The 21,225-nt window shown below is 43.5% G+C and overlaps 1 protein-coding gene across 1 annotated transcript in view; it reads right to left on the bottom strand.

Moving 5' to 3' along the window:
- MBD6 (methyl-CpG binding domain protein 6) overlaps positions 1-21,225 on the bottom strand; it is a 71,409-nt gene that overhangs the window by 25,699 nt on the left and 24,485 nt on the right. The window contains exons 2-4 of the mRNA XM_069758563.1: positions 8,343-8,529; positions 7,906-8,042; positions 5,949-6,051 (exon numbers count right to left, since the gene is read on the bottom strand). Coding sequence (XP_069614664.1) covers positions 5,949-6,051; positions 7,906-8,018 — 216 coding nt within the window. The 5' untranslated portion in view covers positions 8,019-8,042; positions 8,343-8,529. The remainder of the gene's footprint in view (positions 1-5,948; positions 6,052-7,905; positions 8,043-8,342; positions 8,530-21,225) is intronic.

Genomic DNA, 21,225 nt, shown 5'->3' with positions numbered 1-21,225 from the left:
TATTTTCAACATGACAGGTTCGCTTTGTTTATAACATTTATATGGGGGACCTCCAGATCTAAACTAAAGTTTGCTAATTTGCAAAGGCCAAAGGGTTAGCTGGTGAGGCTCTCCCAGACCTTTATCATCTTGCCAGACAACTTATAATACCTAAAAGATTAGTGCTCCCCTGACCACCCAGTGTATTCAAAGAGGCATTCGGCTGATACCGTATTCTTCGGACCATAAGTCGCACCTAGGTTTTAGAGGAGGAAATAAAAAAAAAAAAAATTGAAGCAAACAATGTGGTCAAATCTATACTTAATATCCCCCATCCTGGTATGCATGGCCCCATCCTAATCCTGGTATGCATGGCCTCATCTTTATCCTGGTATGCATGTCCCCCATCCTTATCCTGGTATGCATGTCCCCCATCCGTATCCTGGTATGCATGTCCCCCATCCTTATCCTGGTATGCATGGTCCCTATCACTATCCTGGTATGCATGTCCCACATCCGTATCCTGGTATGCATGTCCCCCATCCTTATCCTGGTATGCATGTCCCCCATCCTTATCCTGGTATGCATGTCCCCCATCCTTATCCATCCTGGTATGCATGGCCCCATCCTTATCCTGGTATGCATGGCCCCATCCTTATCCTGGTATGCATGGCCCCATCCTTATCCTGGTATGGATGGTCCCATCCCTATCCTGGTATGCATGGCCCCATCCTTATCCTGGTATGCATGGCCCCATCCTTATCCTGGTATGCATGTCCCCCATCCTTATCCTGGTATGCATGTCCCCCATCCTTATCCATCCTGGTATGCATGGCCCCATCCTTATCCTGGTATGCATGGCCCCATCCTTATCCTGGTATGGATGGTCCCATCCCTATCCTGGTATGCATGGCCCCATCCTTATCCTGGTATGCATGGCCCCCATCCCTATCCTGGTATGCATGGCCCCATCCTTATCCTGGTATGCATGGCCCCATCCTTATCCTGTTATGCATGTCCCCCATCCTTATCCTGGTATGCATGGCCCCATCCCTATCCTGGTATGCATGGACCCATCCTTATCATGGTATGCATGTCCCCCATCCGTATCCTGGTATGCATGTCCCCCATCCGTATCCTGGTATGCATGTCCCCCATCCGTATCCTGGTATGCATGTCCCCCATCCGTATCCTGGTATGCATGTCCCCCATCCTTATCCTGATATGCATGTCCCCCATCCTTATCCTGGTATGCATGTCCCCCATCCGTATCCTGGTATGCATGTCCCCCATCCTTATCCTGATATGCATGGCCCCCATCCTTATCCTGGTATGCATGGCCCCCATCCTTATCCTGGTATGCATGGCCCCCATCCTTATCCTGGTATGCATGGCCCCCATCCTTATCCTGGTATGCATGGCCCCATCCCTATCCTGGTATGCATGGCCCCATCCTTATCCTGGTATGCATGGCCCCATCCCTATCCTGGTATGCATGGACCCATTCTTATCCTGGTATGCATGTCCCCCATCCTTATCCTGGTATGCATGTCCCCCATCCGTATCCTGGTATGCATGTCCCCCATCCTTATCCTGTATGCATGTCCCCCATCCTTATCCTGGTATGCATGTCCCCCATCCTTATCCATCCTGGTATGCATGGCCCCATCCTTATCCTGGTATGCATGGCCCCATCCTTATCCTGGTATGGATGGTCCCATCCCTATCCTGGTATGCATGGCCCCATCCTTATCCTGGTATGCATGGCCCCATCCTTATCCTGGTATGCATGTCCCCCATCCTTATCCTGGTATGCATGTCCCCCATCCTTATCCATCCTGGTATGCATGGCCCCATCCTTATCCTGGTATGCATGGCCCCATCCTTATCCTGGTATGGATGGTCCCATCCCTATCCTGGTATGCATGGCCCCATCCTTATCCTGGTATGCATGGCCCCCATCCCTATCCTGGTATGCATGGCCCCATCCTTATCCTGGTATGCATGGCCCCATCCTTATCCTGTTATGCATGTCCCCCATCCTTATCCTGGTATGCATGGCCCCATCCCTATCCTGATATGCATGGACCCATCCTTATCCTGGTATGCATGTCCCCCATCCGTATCCTGGTATGCATGTCCCCCATCCGTATCCTGGTATGCATGTCCCCCATCCGTATCCTGGTATGCATGTCCCCCATCCGTATCCTGGTATGCATGTCCCCCATCCGTATCCTGGTATGCATGTCCCCCATCCGTATCCTGGTATGCATGTCCCCCATCCGTGTCCTGGTATGCATGTCCCCCATCCTTATCCTGGTATGCATGTCCCCCATCCTTATCCTGGCATGCATGTCCCCCATCCTTATCCTGGTATGCATGGCCCCCATCCCTATCCTGGTATGCATGGCCACATCCTTATCCTGGTATGCATGGCCCCCATCCCTATCCTGGTATGCATGGCCACATCCTTATCCTGGTATGCATGGCCCCCATCCCTATCCTGGTATGCATGGCCACATCCTTATCCTGGTATGCATGGCCCCATCCCTATCCTGGTATGCATGGACCCATTCTTATCCTGGTATGCATGGCTCCCATCCTTATCCTGGTATGCATGTCCCCCATCCTTATCCTGGTATGCATGGTCTCATCCCTATCCTGGTATGCATGGCCCCATCCTTATCCTGGTATGCATGGCCCCCATCCCTATTCTGGTATGCATGGCCCCATCCTTATCCTGGTATAATTGGTAATTGGCCCCATCCTTATCCTGGTATGCATGAGCCCGAGCAGGGGAAAAAAAAAAAACATTCTTACCTTCCCTATGCTCCGTCGCAGCGTCCTGCTCCGGTGCCAGCAGCTGCTTTATGCTTGTAAGCAGCGAATGGCAGTGACATACTTAGCTGCCTACCTACAACCTGCCGAGGACAGCTGTCGAAATACTTACTGTTCTCTATGCCGGACTATGTGAGTGGAGATCAGTGCGTATTCATTGCTCTTTAGCAAGCACAGTGTTAGCAGCAGCCGCCGGGGTTCCTGCAGCTGCCGGGCTTTCATGTGTGCCGCTACTAAAGGGGAGGAATATTCACTGCATTCTACGCCAACGGGAGTATAATACAGTGAATATTCATTGCTTTAAGTAGCTGGCACACTCGAACGCTGGGCAGCTGCAGGAACCCGGCTCCGGCGGCTAACACTGTGCTTGCTATTAAAGAGAAATGAATATTCACTCCTTTCCATGCCCATGGGCGTGGAATGGAGTGAATATTCATTTCTCTTTAGCAGAGGGCACAGGAGTTAGATGCAGCAGCCGACTCCTGCCTCCTGTAACCCTCTGCTGCTCTCCCACCTCCCCATCAGAGCCAGATTAGGGACATCCGGACTATAAGACGCACCCCCCCCATTTTCCCCCACATTTTTGGAGGAAAAAATGCATCTTGTAGTTTGAAAAATACGGTAGCTCACTATTCACATATTTGGCCCATTCTTAAATCTAATACTAGGAAACGATCACCTATACATAAAACAGCACATAAAAAACGGAGGGCAACTAAACAAATTACTGCATTTCTTATAGTGATATTTCCGTTGACATGCCATTATGGAAAAATACTGGAATGACACTTCTTAACATGCTGTCAGAATAATTTCTGGTGAGAACATGGAGGCCAGGTAATTGGTGACTTGTTCCAGAATTACATTTTATTCTCTTTTGGCCAAGTTCAAAAGAAACTACAAATAGCCAGAACCTACTCCTATAATCACCTCCAAGTATGACATGCCCTTAATGCGCAACTCCCATTCCCCTGGTCATTCATATCCACCTATCTCAAGGTCTGAGGGGACTCCTAGCTATGGTATACTCTTCTTGTTATAACAGACAAATGGAATTGGAATCTTACACAGGAGCAGATCAAAGATCTGATGGAATCTCATTAGTCTGTATCCCTGCAATAAATAACAGACTTACTTAACTATATTTTGTTCATCAAAGTTACATCAAGCCTGCAATGCGACATAAAATGGTCAGGATATCAAAGTATCTAAATGTCATATGTCCCCATCTTATGGCACATGGTTTGGACTTGCCCCGCTAATTCTGGGTTTTGGAATGAGGTTGTGGATTTTTTTTTTTATCTACATTACTGGGATGTTGAATTCCCATTAATTATTATTACACCTGCTAGCCTGTTTATTTAGGATACCTGATGACGAACAATGGTCCCACTATTCCTGAATTTTCCTTAGACAATCAATATTTCTAGTTCGCAAAATAATGGATGGATAGACGGTCACTTGGGCTTTAAACTGGGATAAGACCTGTAGATACCGTTACTTCTCACGAAAAATTGGTTTATATCCAAAGGAAACATCCTGGGAAGTTTCCACATGTTTGGGGGTCAGTGGTGTAGCTTTCATGCTGCTGTGCCGTCAGCTCGTGAAATGGCTAGGTCCATTCGTGACTTGACGGGATAATCTTTCCAGCTAAACACGCAAGGTTTCTTTTATTCTTTTTTGCCTGGTCCATTTGACTATCTTATCTTTGATCTCATCAATACACTTGTAACATGTCAACGTTTATTACTATGAAACTGGAGTCAAACTTCTATTGTTTGATCCTGTGTTAAATATCTCTGTCATTAGGTATTAAGGTACCGTCACACATAACTATATCGTTAACGATATCATTGCAACGTCACACTTTTGGTGACGTAGCAACGATCCCGCTAACGATCTCGTTATGTGTGACAGCGACCAACGATCAGGCCCCTGCTGGGAGATCGTTGGTCGTTGGGGAATGATCAGGACCATTTTTTGGTCGCTGATCACCCGCTGTCATCGCTGGATCGGCGTGTGTTCACTTGTAACCAGGGTAAATATCGGGTTACTAAGCGCAGGGCCGCGCTTAGTAACCCGATATTTACCCTGGTTACCATTGTAAAAGTTAAAAAAAAAAAAAGTACATTCTCACATTCTGATGTTTGTCATGTCCCCCGGCGTCCACTGTGTCAGCGCCGGCCGTAAAGCAGAGCACAGCGGTGACGTCACCGCTGTGCTCTGCTTTATGGCAGGTGCTGACAGTCAGTGCAGGGAAGCTCTCGGCAGCAGCGTGTGCATTAGCAGTGCTCCTGCCGAAAACAGTTTTAACCCTGTGGACGCCGGCGGGGGACGTGACAGACATCAGAATGTGAGTATGTAGTTTTTTTTTTTTTTTACTTTTACAATGGTAACCAGGGTAAATATCGGGTTACTAAGCGTGGCCCTACACTACCCGATGTTTACCCTGGTTACCCGGGTGCTGCAGGGGGACTTCGGCATCGTTGAAGACAGTTTCAACGATGCTGAAGTCTTTCCCCTGATCGTTGGTCGCTGGAGAGAGCTGTCTGTGTGACAGCTCCCCAGCGACCACACAACGACTTACCAACGATCACGGCCAGGTCGTATCGCTGGTCGTGATCGTTGGTAAGTCGTTTAGTGTAAAGGTACCTTTACAGGCATCATTTCTACTTTATATGCTGCACACTGCCATCTTAGACTGTTGAAGTTCTGTTGGAACATTGCTCATTTTGTATGTTCTTCTTCTCCTTCAACAAAAGGAGTTAAAAAAAAAAGTACATCTGGGCCAGGTTTACAGATAAAACATCAGAATATAATTTCCTTGATATTGGTTTGAGCAGGCCATGAGCGCAAAAGGTTTTTTTTTTACCATATATTATTATTTTTTGAGGATAGGAATGAAAAAAAATAGTTCTCATACTATCAAAAATAAATTATGCTTTTTAAGCAATTGATTTACACAATGCCCATTCATTACACAAGACAGAATGGTCTGGCGATGGGTGGCAGAAATCACTGAGGCTTCTTGAATCCCACTGTCTGTCGTGTTCTTCACTTTGATGGGACAAAATTATGCTGTGTGTAAGGTCGGACAGTGGAGAACATATCTGACGTGCATCATCACTCACCTTATAGATGTTTAGGGGACACTCCAGCCCACACTTACAAGTTCCATCAGTTACCAGGTAAGACCGCAACTGATCCATAGAGGTAAGAATTGTGCCACTTGGACTGCAATACAGAAGATACAAGGCACCGTAATTGCCAACAGGTGTAACATGAGTTTTTGTTTTTAATAAAGATTTTAGTTTTTGTCATTTAATAACCTCAGAATTCTACTTTTAAATACTGTTATACCAACTCAAGCTACTGTGAATCAATAGGCAGATTACGATTACCGTATGAGAACGTTCAGTATTTGTAGCAGAAAAATCTGATGCAAATACTGATGTGTTTGGCAGGAAAAATGCAGCACAAAATAGAAGTGTTTTTCTGCATGCATTTTCCAATTTATTAGTATGGGTGAAAGCTGCAGCAAACACACTGAAAGAATTGCCATACTGCTGACTTAAATCTAATGCAAATTTGCAAGGAAAAAATAAACCAAGTGTGTATGAGACTTCAGGAATCTTCGTCACTTTGCTGGTACTAGACGATTCTTCAAGTTTTATAACAAACCTGTGCAAAAAAAAAGCCACAAAACCGCAACCCTAAGTGCTGAGGGCATGCAACAGTAAAAAAAATTAAAACGTAAAATAACAAAATAAGGGTAAGTTCACACAGGACTTTTTTGCTGCGTATTTTTGCTGTGTTTTTTTTTTTGCTAATTTTCAGCTGATTTTTACAATACCAGCAAAGCCTATGAGACTTCAGAAATCTCATGCACACACATTGGTTTTTTGTTTGATCAGTATTTTGTGCTTTGCTGCGTTTTTTTGACATAGAGCATGTCACTTCTTTCAGCGTTTTTGCTGCGTTTTTTCACCCATTGACTTGAATGGGTGTTGAAAAAAACGCAGCAAAAACGCAGGTATCATTATTTGCTGCGTTTTTGCTGCTGAAAATCCAAGGACCTTAGCCTGAAAAAAAGAGAAGAAAAAAAAACGCCCCAAAAACGCACCTAAATTAGCATAAAAAAAGCAGCAAAAATATGAAGCAAAAAAGTCCTGTGTGAACTTACCCTAATACTGTAAATGGTAAGAAGAGGCCAGATTTGACATTTACACTGCACTAGTCTCCAGTTCTTCTCATATAAATCGGAAGTGGATGTACTGTATTTTATAAGTAGATAACGGACCCCTGAGCTATAAAGCATATGGTCCCGTTTAGTGCATTTCCCAGGAAATCTCTGCTGATGTAGATGGCCCGTCCACAGGGCTGCATTAGACAAATGGAGAACAAAACAGCGTCCTTTTAGAATCAGCCTGGTCACAAAGTGCCAGTATACTCGAAATAGAGGATATGGAATATACGATTCCAGAGTCCAGTATAAAATATGTGTAGTGTGTGGTACCCTCTGGGAATCTATCACCAGGTTTTTGCTAACCCATCATAATGTGGGAGCTGAGACCCCAATTCCACTTAAGTTGCTTGCGGTCATTTTAATAAAAATCCCTGTCTTATCTGCTGCACATCTATCAGTTCTCTGAATGCTGGGCCCTGTATAACCCCGCCCACACCACTGACTGTCAGCTTTCAGCCTATGCACAGTGTACACATGAAGCTGCCAATCAGGCGGGGTTATGCAGAGCTCTGGAATATGGAGGACTACCTGGCAGCAGGTTTATTAGTCCTCCAATGAGGATTTACTGCTGATAAAACAATGATTTTATCAAAACTACACCAAGCAGCCCAGTAAGTGACACAGCACTGGAATCAGGGTCTGTGGCTCTACAATATAACCTGATGACAGATTCCCTTTAATCTTGGTAACCTGTGTGGTGACTGATGCTGCTTTCAGGCACAGGTCACAGTCTCTGAGCTTTTCCCAACGTATACGATAAAAAGCTGCAATAATTTATTAACCACTTACTTCAAACTTCAGGAAACACTTTGCGGCAGGTGCAGCTGTGGAGAGGGACTTACCTAACATACACCACAGTGCCTGGCTCCACCCTCCTCTGCCAACCAATGGGCACCTGGACCATCGGGGCCCCTCCATAGTTATCTCCTCCTCCACTTTCACTGCCGCCATTCATTTTGTTCTCTCTTCTCTCTTGTACCTGCCATACACAAAATGAACACCAATCAACCCCAGATTATTACCATGACGCCTGGTCAAATCTAAAGGAACATCTTGCCATTTGTTAGCAGGCAGACGATATAATGTGAATGGACATATGACATTTAAAAGCTCCGTCTGGAAATGTTCCACCATTTGTAGACACAAATACCTATTAGTTGTGCACTTTAAACAAAGCAGGGCTTAGTGGTGCCGGCTCTCCCCAGCCACCCGTACGGGTTCCCCGTCAGTACATGGAAGGGTTTCTGGAAGTGGGGCGTGCACTCGGGAACACCTTTACCTGCTCATTGCGGCACAGTATGGGCGTTAGGTCTGCATGCGATCCTCACGGCCCAGCATGGCACAGTTACTGTGTGTCAGGATCCCGTGGTGGGGAGACGCAGAGTTGGGTGCTCTTCGCCTGCTCCCTTAGTGTTCCAATGGAGCCGCCAGATGACTGCCCTCAAATTGCTAGGGATCCATCTTTTCTGCAAAAGCAAGAAAAAGAGAAAACTTTACTTTTTTAAAATAAACAAACATGACATGAGAAAATGTTCTAATCTGCATGTATTCGCCAAGCCACGTTCGCAGTGCGATGCTGAAGTTCACTGTACACTTCGGATGTGTGCCCGCGGGTACAGCGCTCCATCATGGCATGAGCTCGGCGGCTCTGCATTACTAAGGCTTAGCAGCGTTACCCCAATACTCACCCAGTGATGCTGCAATCGGCTATTTCCAGCCTCTCATACCTATGATTAGCATTATAAATGGCTCTGCAGGCGGCAGCCTCAATATCGCACCCATCACATGGCCCTTGGAGCAGCCATACGCAGCAGCGCTGGGTGCGATAACCTCCTCCTGCCCTCACCCAGCTGATTACTGACAGCCCTCCACCAAACCCCCCTGCAGAAATATCCGGTGTGTGGCTGCCCCGCTGCCATAATGCTTTTGGCTGTGATAAGGGAGTAAGGTGCTGATGTCAGTGTGTAGTGTGGCTGCACAGACAGGCCTGGGAGTGATGGGGGAGACACAGATCATCCTCCGCACTGCCTCCAACCAGATGAAATAACCAGGACAAAGAGCCTGCCAGCCAGTAAATTGATATTTATTACCCTCAGGAAGAATAGCAGTCATTCCCACAAGACAGAAAAGGCATCTGGAGGAGGAGTCGGGAAGGAGGGGGCAGCCGCAATTAACCCTTCCCCTCCCAGAGGAATTTACTACCTTTACTTCATACACTGGCAGATTATGGCATATACCATGCTTAACAGCGGGACAACAAAGGCTTTATTACCATATCACTGGGACACTATAACTTGCTGCACATTCCGACCACTCATTACCACATTCCTCCTATGTCGGCACTAGGCGGTGTGCAGGAATTTATTGTACCCCCATCCTTTACTGGGGGAAAATGGGAACGTGAGAAATTACAAAGTTGGGGACGGGATTTGGAAAGTATTAAGGGCAACAAATGGCACAAGCTCGCTGCCTCGGGGTAATCCTTGACGCTGATCTCTCCTTCAAACCACATATCCAAGCCCTTTCCACTTTCTGCCAACTTCAACTCAAAAATATTTCACGAATCCGTACATTCCTCAACCAGGAATCTGCAAAAATCCTAGTGCATGCCCTCATCATCTCTCGCCTTGACTACTGCAACCTCCTGCTCTGTGGCCTCCCCTCGAACACTCTCGCACCCCTCCAATCTATTCTAAACTCTGCTGCCTGACTAATCCACCTGTCCCCCCGCTATTCCCCGGCCTCTCCCCTCTGTCAATCCCTTCACTGGCTCCCCATTGCCCAGAGACTCCAGTACAAAACCCTAACCATGACGTACAAAGCCATCCACAACCTGTCTCCTCCATACATCTGTGTCCTCGTCTCCCGATACTTACCTACACGCAACCTCCGATCCTCACTTGTATTGTTTAAGATTATTGTACTTGTTTTTATTATGTATACCCCTCCTCACATGTAATGCGCCATGGAATAAATGGCGCTATAACAATAAATAATAATAATAACAAATAAGTTCATGATGCCAAGTGTCCGCAGCAGAGGAATTGCCAGCAGGTGGCACGGTGGGTCGGTGCCCAATATGATTTGTGTTGTGGTGATGGGACCTTTCAGCCGTGAGGCATGCAGGTGCGGGGACTCAAACATATTTTCCAAGCACATCGAGGTCACTCTGTTAGCATACCAGCATGCTCCCATACACCTTATCCGAGCACGTTCCCTCATCACTAGTAATTAAGAAATGGCAGTTAACAGGAACAGTCGAAATCAAGATAAAGTCTTGCAGACAAAGCAAAATTTCAGTGAGAGCTGCACATAGGATTGCTAGAAAGGCAAATCAGAATCCCCACTTGACTGCAAAAGACTTTAAGAAAAATTTAGCAGACTCTATAGAGTTGTGGACATTGTTCTCCTGTTCAGAGATACCTGCATAAATAGGGCCTTCATGGAAGAGTCATCAGAAGAAAACCTCTCCTGCGTCCTAACCATAAAATTCAGCGAGAGAAGTATGAAATAGAACATCTAGACAAGCCTGATCCATTTTGAAAACAAGCCCTGTGGATCAATAATGTTAAAATAGAACTCTTTGGCCACAATGATCAAAGGTATGTATGGAGAAAAAAGGGCACAAAACCTCAGGAAAAGAACATCTCACCAACCACGCTTTGAGTTGTGTTCCAGCCAATGGCACAGGGAACATTTCAGATTCAATGAAATTTCTAACAATTCTTGATGCAAACATAAAACCATCTGTAAAAAAGCTAAAGTTGAAAAGAGGATGGCTTCTACAAATGGAGAATTATTCTAAACACAGTTCAAAATCTACATTAGACTACCTTAAAAGGCGCAAAACAAAGGTTTTACAATGGCCCTCACAGTCCCCTAATCTGATCATCACTGAAAATCTGTGGCTAGACCACAAAATAGCAGTGCCTGCAAAACAAACAGGAATCTCACATAATAGGAAGAATTTTTCAAGGAAGAATGGATGAAAATCCGCCAAACAAGAATTGAAAGACTCTTGGCTAAAAAAAAATATATTTTTGCCTAAAATACAAAGAAAATGAATCACCTTTAACTTTAGGCCTTTTAGAGATCATTTCATCTGCAACATTCTTAATTGTTCAGAATAACAAATTTTGACCAGAACTGCCCACGCTTTAACATAGTTGAACTTTATGCAAAAAGAATTCTTTATTCACGTATACAAACATCACCAGGGGCTTTTCAAAGATATAGTGACTGCGGACAACAAGGTTAACGTTTCGACCAGGCACGGTCTTTGTCAAAACCTCACTTATGTAGGGAGAATAAGCAGAAGAGAAAGGTATATAGTAAATGCTTCCCAGTAGGGCAGCTCTGGTCAGGATTTGGGAGAAGCGTGTCTGTCTTATTGGTGATGCAGCCACTACGGTAGCCAGAGCCCCTCTAGTATTCATTTCAGGTATGCTAATAGCTAGGTGAAACAGTTATTTTGTGGTGAATCTAACGGTTTGGCAATTTTTCCAATATGTCACAGTCCCAAGGGCTGTTTTTCAACATCAGGATGCAAGTTGCTCGTGCTACTGTGAGCAGCCAGCGTGGCCTAAATGTGTCACAATAGTCGGCAGCATCTCCAGATCTGTGTCCCAAACAGAACATTGGAGACGTCATTGATCATCAATTGCAAAGGGAGCTGCAAGCAGTGGATCTTGATGATTTGTGTGCCCGATTACATTCAGTGTGGCAGAACATTCCTTAGATAACCATCAATAACCTCATTGATGCCAAAGCGTGTTAGTGCATGTATTACTGTGAATGGCGCTCACTCATTTTGTCTCCGTTTTTTCATTATTTGCATATCATTAACATGCTATTTAATCCAGTGATTTTCATAATTTGACAACTTCCTTCTTTCAATTTTAATGTTGAGGAGTATTGATAAGGAAAATTGATAAATAAAATTCTCAAAAAAAACACTGAATATAAAAAGCTGCTGTGAACAATAGTCCATTTTCTGATGACATTCCTTTTAAATTCACTGAATCAATCAGAAGGTCAGTGTCGACAATTCGCTGATACTGAGGGATGTGAAGAGGGGAAATATGAAATATTTTACACAACCCTTCCAGAAATAAACAATGATGCGGTGCATTAATAAGACACAACGAGATGAAAACTAGAACGACGACTAAAAAATACTCCAATGGTAACAAAATGTAAGAACTTCATGCAGGGTTCCTTACACCATGTCAGTACTCATAACAGGTCATGCATCGGCCAGAGTTAGGGGCTACAGCTTTACAAAGAAAGCAAAGAGGTTCAATTCACATGCACCATGTAGAGCTCTGGCAATCAGGGCGCTCCCCATTCCCCCCAAAAAAGTCTAATTACAAAAACAAAATAAACAGACCCTATACATATAATGTACACAACCATAAAAACCTGGAAAAATTCATTCAACAGGTTATAAGGTGTGAAAAAAAACTAAATTTGCATTTCTTTGGTACTGCAAATATAGAAATCAATGTAAATGATACACACCCCAAATCATTTGTAGAGCCCCATATGAATGGGACAATAGTCAAACATGCGCACTGTCTCTCCATTCACTATTAATGGAAGTGACGGAGACAGAGTGTGGAGCTCGACTGGTCTTCGGCAATCCCATTAGAAAGAATACAGTGGTAGTGCGAAGGGTCGACCACCAAAGGGTCAACCACCGCTGCATTCATGGGATTCTCGGAATTGTTCTAGGCCCCAACAGCCAGACCCCATCGAGAGAGTACCCCTTTTCAGTCCTGGTCATTAAGGAGTTATAAAGGCTGGATGAGATTGTGTAGGTTTAGCTTTATTACTGAATTTACGTACAAAATAGTCACCTTTCGGCTCTGAGAGCACGGCAAAGACATACGGTAATAAATACGGTAATATCTCCACCCACCACATGCCTGAATGAGCCTCATCTGCAATCTATTTTAAATTATCAGAATCTCTGAGTGGATTAAAGTTGACATTTACTCGAATTTTAACTCGGCAAAGACTTTTAATCGAATAATGTTAATGCTATTTGCTCATGCCCAGTTTTCAATGTCCTGAACTTTGTGAAGGCTGCCAAGCTATACTCACATGGTCCTTGGAAAGGTCATTAAATTGAATCAGATGTGCAGAAGAAATCTCAATGTCTCACATATACTGATTGGCATTTACCATTTATTTTTGATGATCAGTAAAATCTTTTTTTTTTTTATCCTTTTTTTCCCCCCAAAGATTTAAAATCCAAAGTGTTTTTACATAACTAATAGAAATTAAACTAAAATGATAACTTCTCCTTTTCGGGCTTGGATTTCTTTTTCCCTTAATAATAAAGACCTTCACTTAAAAGCTGCATTTTGAGTTTACTTGTGTTATCTTTGTCTAATATTTAAATTTGTTTGGTGATCTGAAACATTTAATCAAGAGACATGCAAACTAACAGGGAATCAGGAAAGGGGCAAACACTTTTTCCCATAACCGTATAATATTAAGGTCAGGGAACTTAGATTAGTTGCACCACTCCATATCTGAAATGAAAACATGTTGGAGTGGTGCTTTAATGTAATTTGCTGAGTTTTTAACAAAACAAATGCCTCTCTCATCCTTTTTAGAATCCATGATCATAACAGATGAATGTACGATCGCTAGAACTAGAATCGGCCCAGATTTCCTCATCCGTAGACCTTAGCCTCAAATTTCTGCTGTGGAAATGTGCATCAGCAATTCTGCCAATGTGTGAACACATCAGGTGGTATGGTCGCTATGTAGACGACCTCCTCCTGGCGTGGGTGGGAAGCACTTTAGAATTTTCTGAGTTATCTAAACGATAATACATTTAATTTGAAATGCAGAGCTGATTCACTTTTCAATCAAATTTCATTTTTGGACATTTTTCTGGAAGGAGATTGCAATGCTAACTGTGTATAGACATCTTTGTACAGGAAAAGTAATACTATTCTCCAACCGACATACTACCCAGGCTATCCCCAATGGAGAAAGGTTACATGCTAGAAGCACTTGTTCAGAAATAACAATTTGATCAGAATAACAGAATAACAAACTTGTTCAGAAATAAAATAGTGAGGAAAGAATGGTTGTAGATGACGAGGAAAAAGCTAACATATTAAATACCTTCTTCTCCACGGTATTCACGGTGGAAAATGAAATGCTAGGTGAAATCCCAAGAAACAATGAAAACCCTATATTAAGGGTCACCAATCTAACCCAAGAAGAGGTGCGAAACCGGCTAAATAAGATTAAAATAGATAAATCTCCCGGTCCGGATGGCATACACCCACGAGTACTAAGAGAACTAAGTAATGTAATAGATAAACCATTATTTCTTATTTTTAGGGACTCTATAGCGACAGGGTCTGTTCCGCAGGATTGGCGCATAGCAAGTGTGGTGCCAATATTCAAAAAGGGCTCTAAAAGTGAACCTGGAAATTATAGGCCAGTAAGTCTAACCTCTATTGTTGGTAAAATATTTGAAGGGTTTCTGAGGGATGTTATTCTGGATTATCTCAATGAGAATAACTGTTTAACTCCATATCAGCATGGGTTTATGAGAAATCGCTCCTGTCAAACCAATCTAATCAGTTTTTATGAAGAGGTAAGCTATAGGCTGGACCACGGTGAGTCATTGGACGTGGTATATCTCGATTTTTCCAAAGCGTTTGATACCGTGCCGCACAAGAGGTTGGTACACAAAATGAGAATGCTTGGTCTGGGGGAAAATGTGTGTAAATGGGTTAGTAACTGGCTTAGTGATAGAAAGCAGAGGGTGGTTATAAATGGTATAGTCTCTAACTGGGTCGCTGTGACCAGTGGGGTACCGCAGGGGTCAGTATTGGGACCTGTTCTCTTCAACATATTCATTAATGATCTGGTAGAAGGTTTACACAGTAAAATATCGATATTTGCAGATGATACAAAACTATGTAAAGCAGTTAATACAAGAGAAGATAGTATTCTGCTACAGATGGATCTGGATAAGTTGGAAACTTGGGCTGAAAGGTGGCAGATGAGGTTTAACAATGATAAATGTAAGGTTATACACATGGGAAGAAGGAATCAATATCACCATTATACACTGAACGGGAAACCACTGGGTAAATCTGACAGGGAGAAGGACTTGGGGATCCTAGTTAATGATAAACTTACCTGGAGCAGCCAGTGCCAGGCAGCAGCTGCCAAGGCAAACAGGATCATGGGGTGCATTAAAAGAGGTCTGGATACACATGATGAGAGCATTATACTGCCTCTGTACAAATCCCTAGTTAGACCGCACATGGAGTACTGTGTCCAGTTTTGGGCACCGGTGCTCAGGAAGGATATAATGGAACTAGAGAGAGTACAAAGGAGGGCAACAAAATTAATAAAGGGGATGGGAGAACTACAATACCCAGATAGATAAGCGAAATTAGGATTATTTAGTCTAGAAAAAAGACGACTGAGGGGCGATCTAATAACCATGTATAAGTATATAAGGGGACAATACAAATATCTCGCTGAGGATCTGTTTATACCAAGGAAGTGACGGGCACAAGGGGGCATTCTTTGCGTCTGGAGGAGAGGTTTTTCCACCAACATAGAAGAGGATTCTTTACTGTTAGGGCAGTGAGAATCTGGAATTGCTTGCCTGAGGAGGTGGTGATGGCGAACTCAGTCGAGGGGTTCAAGAGAGGCCTGGATGTCTTCCTGGAGCAGAACAATATTGTATCATACAATTAGGTTCTGTAGAAGGACGTAGATCTGGGTATTTATTATGATGGAATATAGGCTGAACTGGATGGACAAATGTCTTTTTTCGGCCTTACTAACTATGTTACTATGTTAGATGACAAGTGTTTTCTTGCAGAGAGTAAAGTTGGACATAGCAGACTGCGAGAAAACTGAAAAAGATTAAACAACAACCAAAAGATGGATTTTTATCACCCAGGTATCAGTTTAACCCCTTAGTGACAGAGCCAATTTGGTACTTAATGACCGAGCCAATTTTTGCAATTCTGACCACTGTCACTTTATGAGGTTATAACTCTGGAACGCTTCAACGGATCCCGCTGATTCTGAGACTGTTTTTTCGTGACATATTGTACTTCATGTTAGTGGTAACATTTCTTCGATATTACTTGCGATTATTTATGAAAAAAACGGAAATATGGCAAAAAATTTTAAAATGTTGCAATTTTCAAACTTTGTATTTTTATGCCCTTAAATCAGAGAGATATGTCACAAAAAATAGTTAATAAATAACATTTCCCACATGTCTACTTTACATCAGCACAATTTTGGAAACAATTTTTTTTTTTTTTGTTAGGGAGTTATAAGGGTTAAAAGTTGACCAGCAATTTCTCATTTTTACAACACCTTTTTTTTTTTAGGGACCACATCACATTTGAAGTCATTTTGAGGGGTCTATATGATAGAAAATAACGAAGTGTGACACCATTCTAAAAACTACACCCCTCAAGGTTCTCAAAACCACATTCAAGAAGTTTAGTAACCCTTTACGTGCTCCACAGGAACTGAAACAATGTGGAAGGAAAAAATGAACATTTAACTTTTTTTTGCAAACATTTTAATTCAGAACCATTTTTTTTATTTTCACAAGTATAAAAACAGAAATGTAACCATAAATTTTGTTATGCAATTTCTCCTGAATACGCCAATACCCCATATGTGGGGTAAACAACTGTTTGGGCGCACCGCAGAACTTGGAAGTGAAGGAGCGCCGTTTGACTTTTTCAATGCAGAATTGGCTGGAATTGAGATCGGACGCCATGTCACGTTTAGAGAGCCCCTGATGTGCCTAAACAGTGGAAACCCCCCACAAGTGACCCCATTTTGGAAACTAGACCCCCCATGGAACTTATCTAGATGTGTGGTGAGAACTTTGAATGCCCAAGTGCTTCACAGAAGTTTAGAATGCAGAGTCCTGAAAATAAAAAAATAAAAAATTTTCCACAAAAAAGATTTTTTAGCCCCCAAGTTTTTATTTTCACAAGGGTATCTGGAGAAATCGGACCCCAAAAGTTGTTGTCCAATTTGTCCTGAGTATACTGGTACCCCATATGTGGGGGTAAACCACTGTTTGGGCGCACGGCAGAGCTCGGAAGGAAGGAGCGCCGTTTTGGAATGCAGACTTTGATAGAATGGTCTGCGGGCGTTATGTTGCGTTTGCAGAGCCCCTGATGTACCTAAACAGTAGAAACCCTCCACAAGTGACCCCATTTTGGAAACTAGACCCCCCATGGAACTTATCTAGATATGTGGTGAGAACTTTGAATGCCCAAGTGCTTCACAGAAGTTTAGAATGCAGTCGTGAAAATAAAAAAATATTTTTTTTCCACAAAAAAGATTTTGTAGCCCCCAAGTTTTTATTTTCACAAGGGTAACAGGAGAAATTGGACCCCAAGAGTTGTTGTCCAATTTATCCCGAGTATGCTGATGCCCCATATGTGGGGGTAACCCACTGTTTGGGCGCACGGCAGAGCTCAGAATGGAGGGAGCACCATTTGACTTTTTGAGCGCAAAATTGGCTGTCGTGTTTGGAGACCCCCTGATGTACCTCCTGATGTACCTAAACAGTGGAACCCCCCCAATTCTAGCTCCAACCCTAACCCCAACACACCCCGATCCATAATCCTAATCACTAACCCTAACGATAATCACAACCCTTACCCCAAAACAACCCTAATGTCAACCCTAACCATAACCCTAATCAAAACCCTAAATCCAACACACCCCTAATCCTAATCTCAACCCTAACCTCAAACCTAACCCTAATCCCAATACACTCCTAATCACAACCCTAATCTTAACCCTAATCCCAAACCTAACCCTAATCCCAAGCGTAACCCTAATACCAACCCTAACCCTAATACCAACCCTAATCCAAACCCTAACCCTAATCCCAAATCTAACCCTAACTTTAGCCCCAACCCTAACCCTACTTTCACACTTGCGTCGTTTGGCATCCGTCGCAATCCGTCGTTTTGGACAAAAAACGGATCCTCCAAATGTGCCCGCAGGATGCGTTTTTTTGCCCATAGACTTGTATTGCCGACGGATCGTGACGGATGGCCACACGTCGCGTCCGTCGTGCACTGGATCAGTTGTGTTTTGGCGGACCGTCGGCACAAAAAACGTTCAATGTAACGTTTTTTTTGTACGTCGCGTCCGCCATTTCTGACCGCACATGCGTGGCCGTAACTCCGCCCCCTCCTCCCCAGGACATAGATTGGGCAGCGGATGCGTTGAAAAACTACATCCGCTGCCCACGTTGTGCATAATTTTCACAACGTGCGTCGGTTCCGACATAAGTGTGAAAGAACCCTAACCCTAAATTTAGCCCCAACCCTAACCTTAGCCCTAACCCTAACCCTAGCCCTAACCCTAATTTTAGCCCTAACTGCTGTTCTCCTGCCGGCCGGCAGATGGAGACAGATGGCGGGCGCACTGCGCATGCGCCCGCCATTTTCTTTTGCCGGCGGCCAGGAGGAGCAGCAGGAGGACCCAGGGACACAGGTGAGTATGACAGGGTCCCCGAATCCCCCTATTTCTCTGTCCTCTGATGTGCGATCACATCAGAGGACAGAGAATTACACTTTGATTTTTTTTTTTTTTTTTTTTTTGCGGTCACCGGTAAACAGTTAATTACCGGCGATCGCAAAACAGGGGTCGGTAAAACCGATCCCGATCATGTTCTTTGGGGTCTCGGCTACCCCCGGCAGCCGAGACCCCAAAGATTCTCCCGGTGCCATTTTAAAGATGGCGGCGCCCACCGGGAGCCACGAGGAGCACCGGGGGAGATAGGTGAGTATCGGGGGGCTATCTGGGACCCATTTTAGTAACATAGTAACATAGTTAGTAAGGCCAAAAAAAGACATTTGTCCATCCAGTTCAGCCTATATTCCATCATAATAAATCCCCAGATCTACGTCCTTCTACAGAACCTAATAATTGTATGATACAATATTGTTCTGCTCCAGGAAGACATCCAGGCCTCTCTTGAACCCCTCGACTGAGTTCGCCATCACCACCTCCTCAGGCAAGCAATTCCAGATTCTCACTGCCCTAACAGTAAAGAATCCTCTTCTATGTTGGTGGAAAAACCTTCTCTCCTCCAGACGCAAAGAATGCCCCCTTGTGCCCGTCACCTTCCTTGGTATAAACAGATCCTCAGCGAGATATTTGTATTGTCCCCTTATATACTTATACATGGTTATTAGATCGCCCCTCAGTCGTCTTTTTTCTAGACTAAATAATCCTAATTTCGCTAATCTATCTGGGTATTGTAGTTCTCCCATCCCCTTTATTAATTTTGTTGCCCTCCTTTGTACTCTCTCTAGTTCCATTATATCCTTCCTGAGCACCGGTGCCCAAAACTGGACACAGTACTCCATGTGCGGTCTAACTAGGGATTTGTACAGAGGCAGTATAATGCTCTCATCATGTGTATCCAGACCTCTTTTAATGCACCCCATGATCCTGTTTGCCTTGGCAGCTGCTGCCTGGCACTGGCTGCTCCAGGTAAGTTTATCATTAACTAGGATCCCCAAGTCCTTCTCCCTGTCAGATTTACCCAGTGGTTTCCCATTCAGTGTGTAATGGTGACATTGATTCCTTCTTCCCATGTGTATAACCTTACATTTATCATTGTTAAACCTCATCTGCCACCTTTCAGCCCAAGTTTCCAACTTATCCAGATCCATCTGTAGCAGAATACTATCTTCTCTTGTATTAACTGCTTTACATAGTTTTGTATCATCTGCAAATATCGATATTTTACTGTGTAAACCTTCTACCAGATCATTAATGAATATGTTGAAGAGAACAGGTCCCAATACCGACCCCTGCGGTACCCCACTGGTCACAGCGACCCAGTTAGAGACTATACCATTTATAACCACCCTCTGCTTTCTATCACTAAGCCAGTTACTAACCCATTTACACACATTTTCCCCCAGACCAAGCATTCTCATTTTGTGTACCAACCTCTTGTGCGGCACGGTATCAAACGCTTTGGAAAAATCGAGATATACCACGTCCAATGACTCACCGTGGTCCAGCCTATAGCTTACCTCTTCATAAAAACTGATTAGATTGGTTTGACAGGAGCGATTTCTCATAAACCCATGCTGATATGGAGTTAAACAGTTATTCTCATTGAGATAATCCAGAATAACATCCCTCAGAAACCTTTCAAATATTTTACCAACAATAGAGGTTAGACTTACTGGCCTATAATTTCCAGGTTCACTTTTAGAGCCCTTTTTGAATATTGGCACCACATTTGCTATGCGCCAATCCTGCGGAACAGACCCTGTCGCTATAGAGTCCCTAAAAATAAGAAATAATGGTTTATCTATTACATTACTTAGTTCTCTTAGTACTCGTGGGTGTATGCCATCCGGACCCGGAGATTTATCTATTTTGATCTTATTTAGCCGGTTTCGCACCTCTTCTTGGGTTAGATTGGTGACCCTTAATATAGGGTTTTCATTGTTTCTTGGGATTTCACCTAGCATTTCATTTTCCACCGTGAATACCGTGGAGAAGAAGGTGTTTAATATGTTAGCTTTTTCCTCGTCATCTACAACCATTCTTTCCTCACTATTTTTTAAGGGGCCTACATTTTCAGTTTTTATTCTTTTACTATTGATATAGTTGAAGAACAGTTTGGGATTAGTTTTACTCTCCTTAGCAATGTGCTTCTCTGTTTCCTTTTTGGCAGCTTTAATTAGTTTTTTAGATAAAGTATTTTTCTCCCTATAGTTTTTTAGAGCTTCAATGGTGCCATCCTGCTTTAGTAGTGCAAATGCTTTCTTTTTACTGTTAATTGCCTGTCTTACTTCTTTGTTTAGCCACATTGGGTTTTTCCTATTTCTAGTCCTTTTATTCCCACAAGGTATAAACCGCTTACACTGCCTATTTAGGATGTTCTTAAACATTTCCCATTTATTATCTGTATTCTTATTTCTGAGGATATTGTCCCAGTCTACCAGTGATCACATCGGAGGACAGAGAAATTAAAAAGAGATCGCGTTTTTTTTTTTGCGATCGCCGGTAAACTGTTATATACTGGCGATCGCAAATGCGGGGTCGGTAAAAAAAAACCCAAATCATGTTCTCTGGGGTCTCGGCTA

Source organism: Ranitomeya imitator, chromosome 3 (genome assembly GCF_032444005.1).
Source record: "Ranitomeya imitator isolate aRanImi1 chromosome 3, aRanImi1.pri, whole genome shotgun sequence".
Taxonomy (NCBI): Eukaryota; Metazoa; Chordata; class Amphibia; order Anura; family Dendrobatidae; genus Ranitomeya; species Ranitomeya imitator.
The sequence above is the reverse complement of the archived record's forward strand: the minus strand, read 5'-3'. Positions and strand labels throughout refer to the sequence as shown.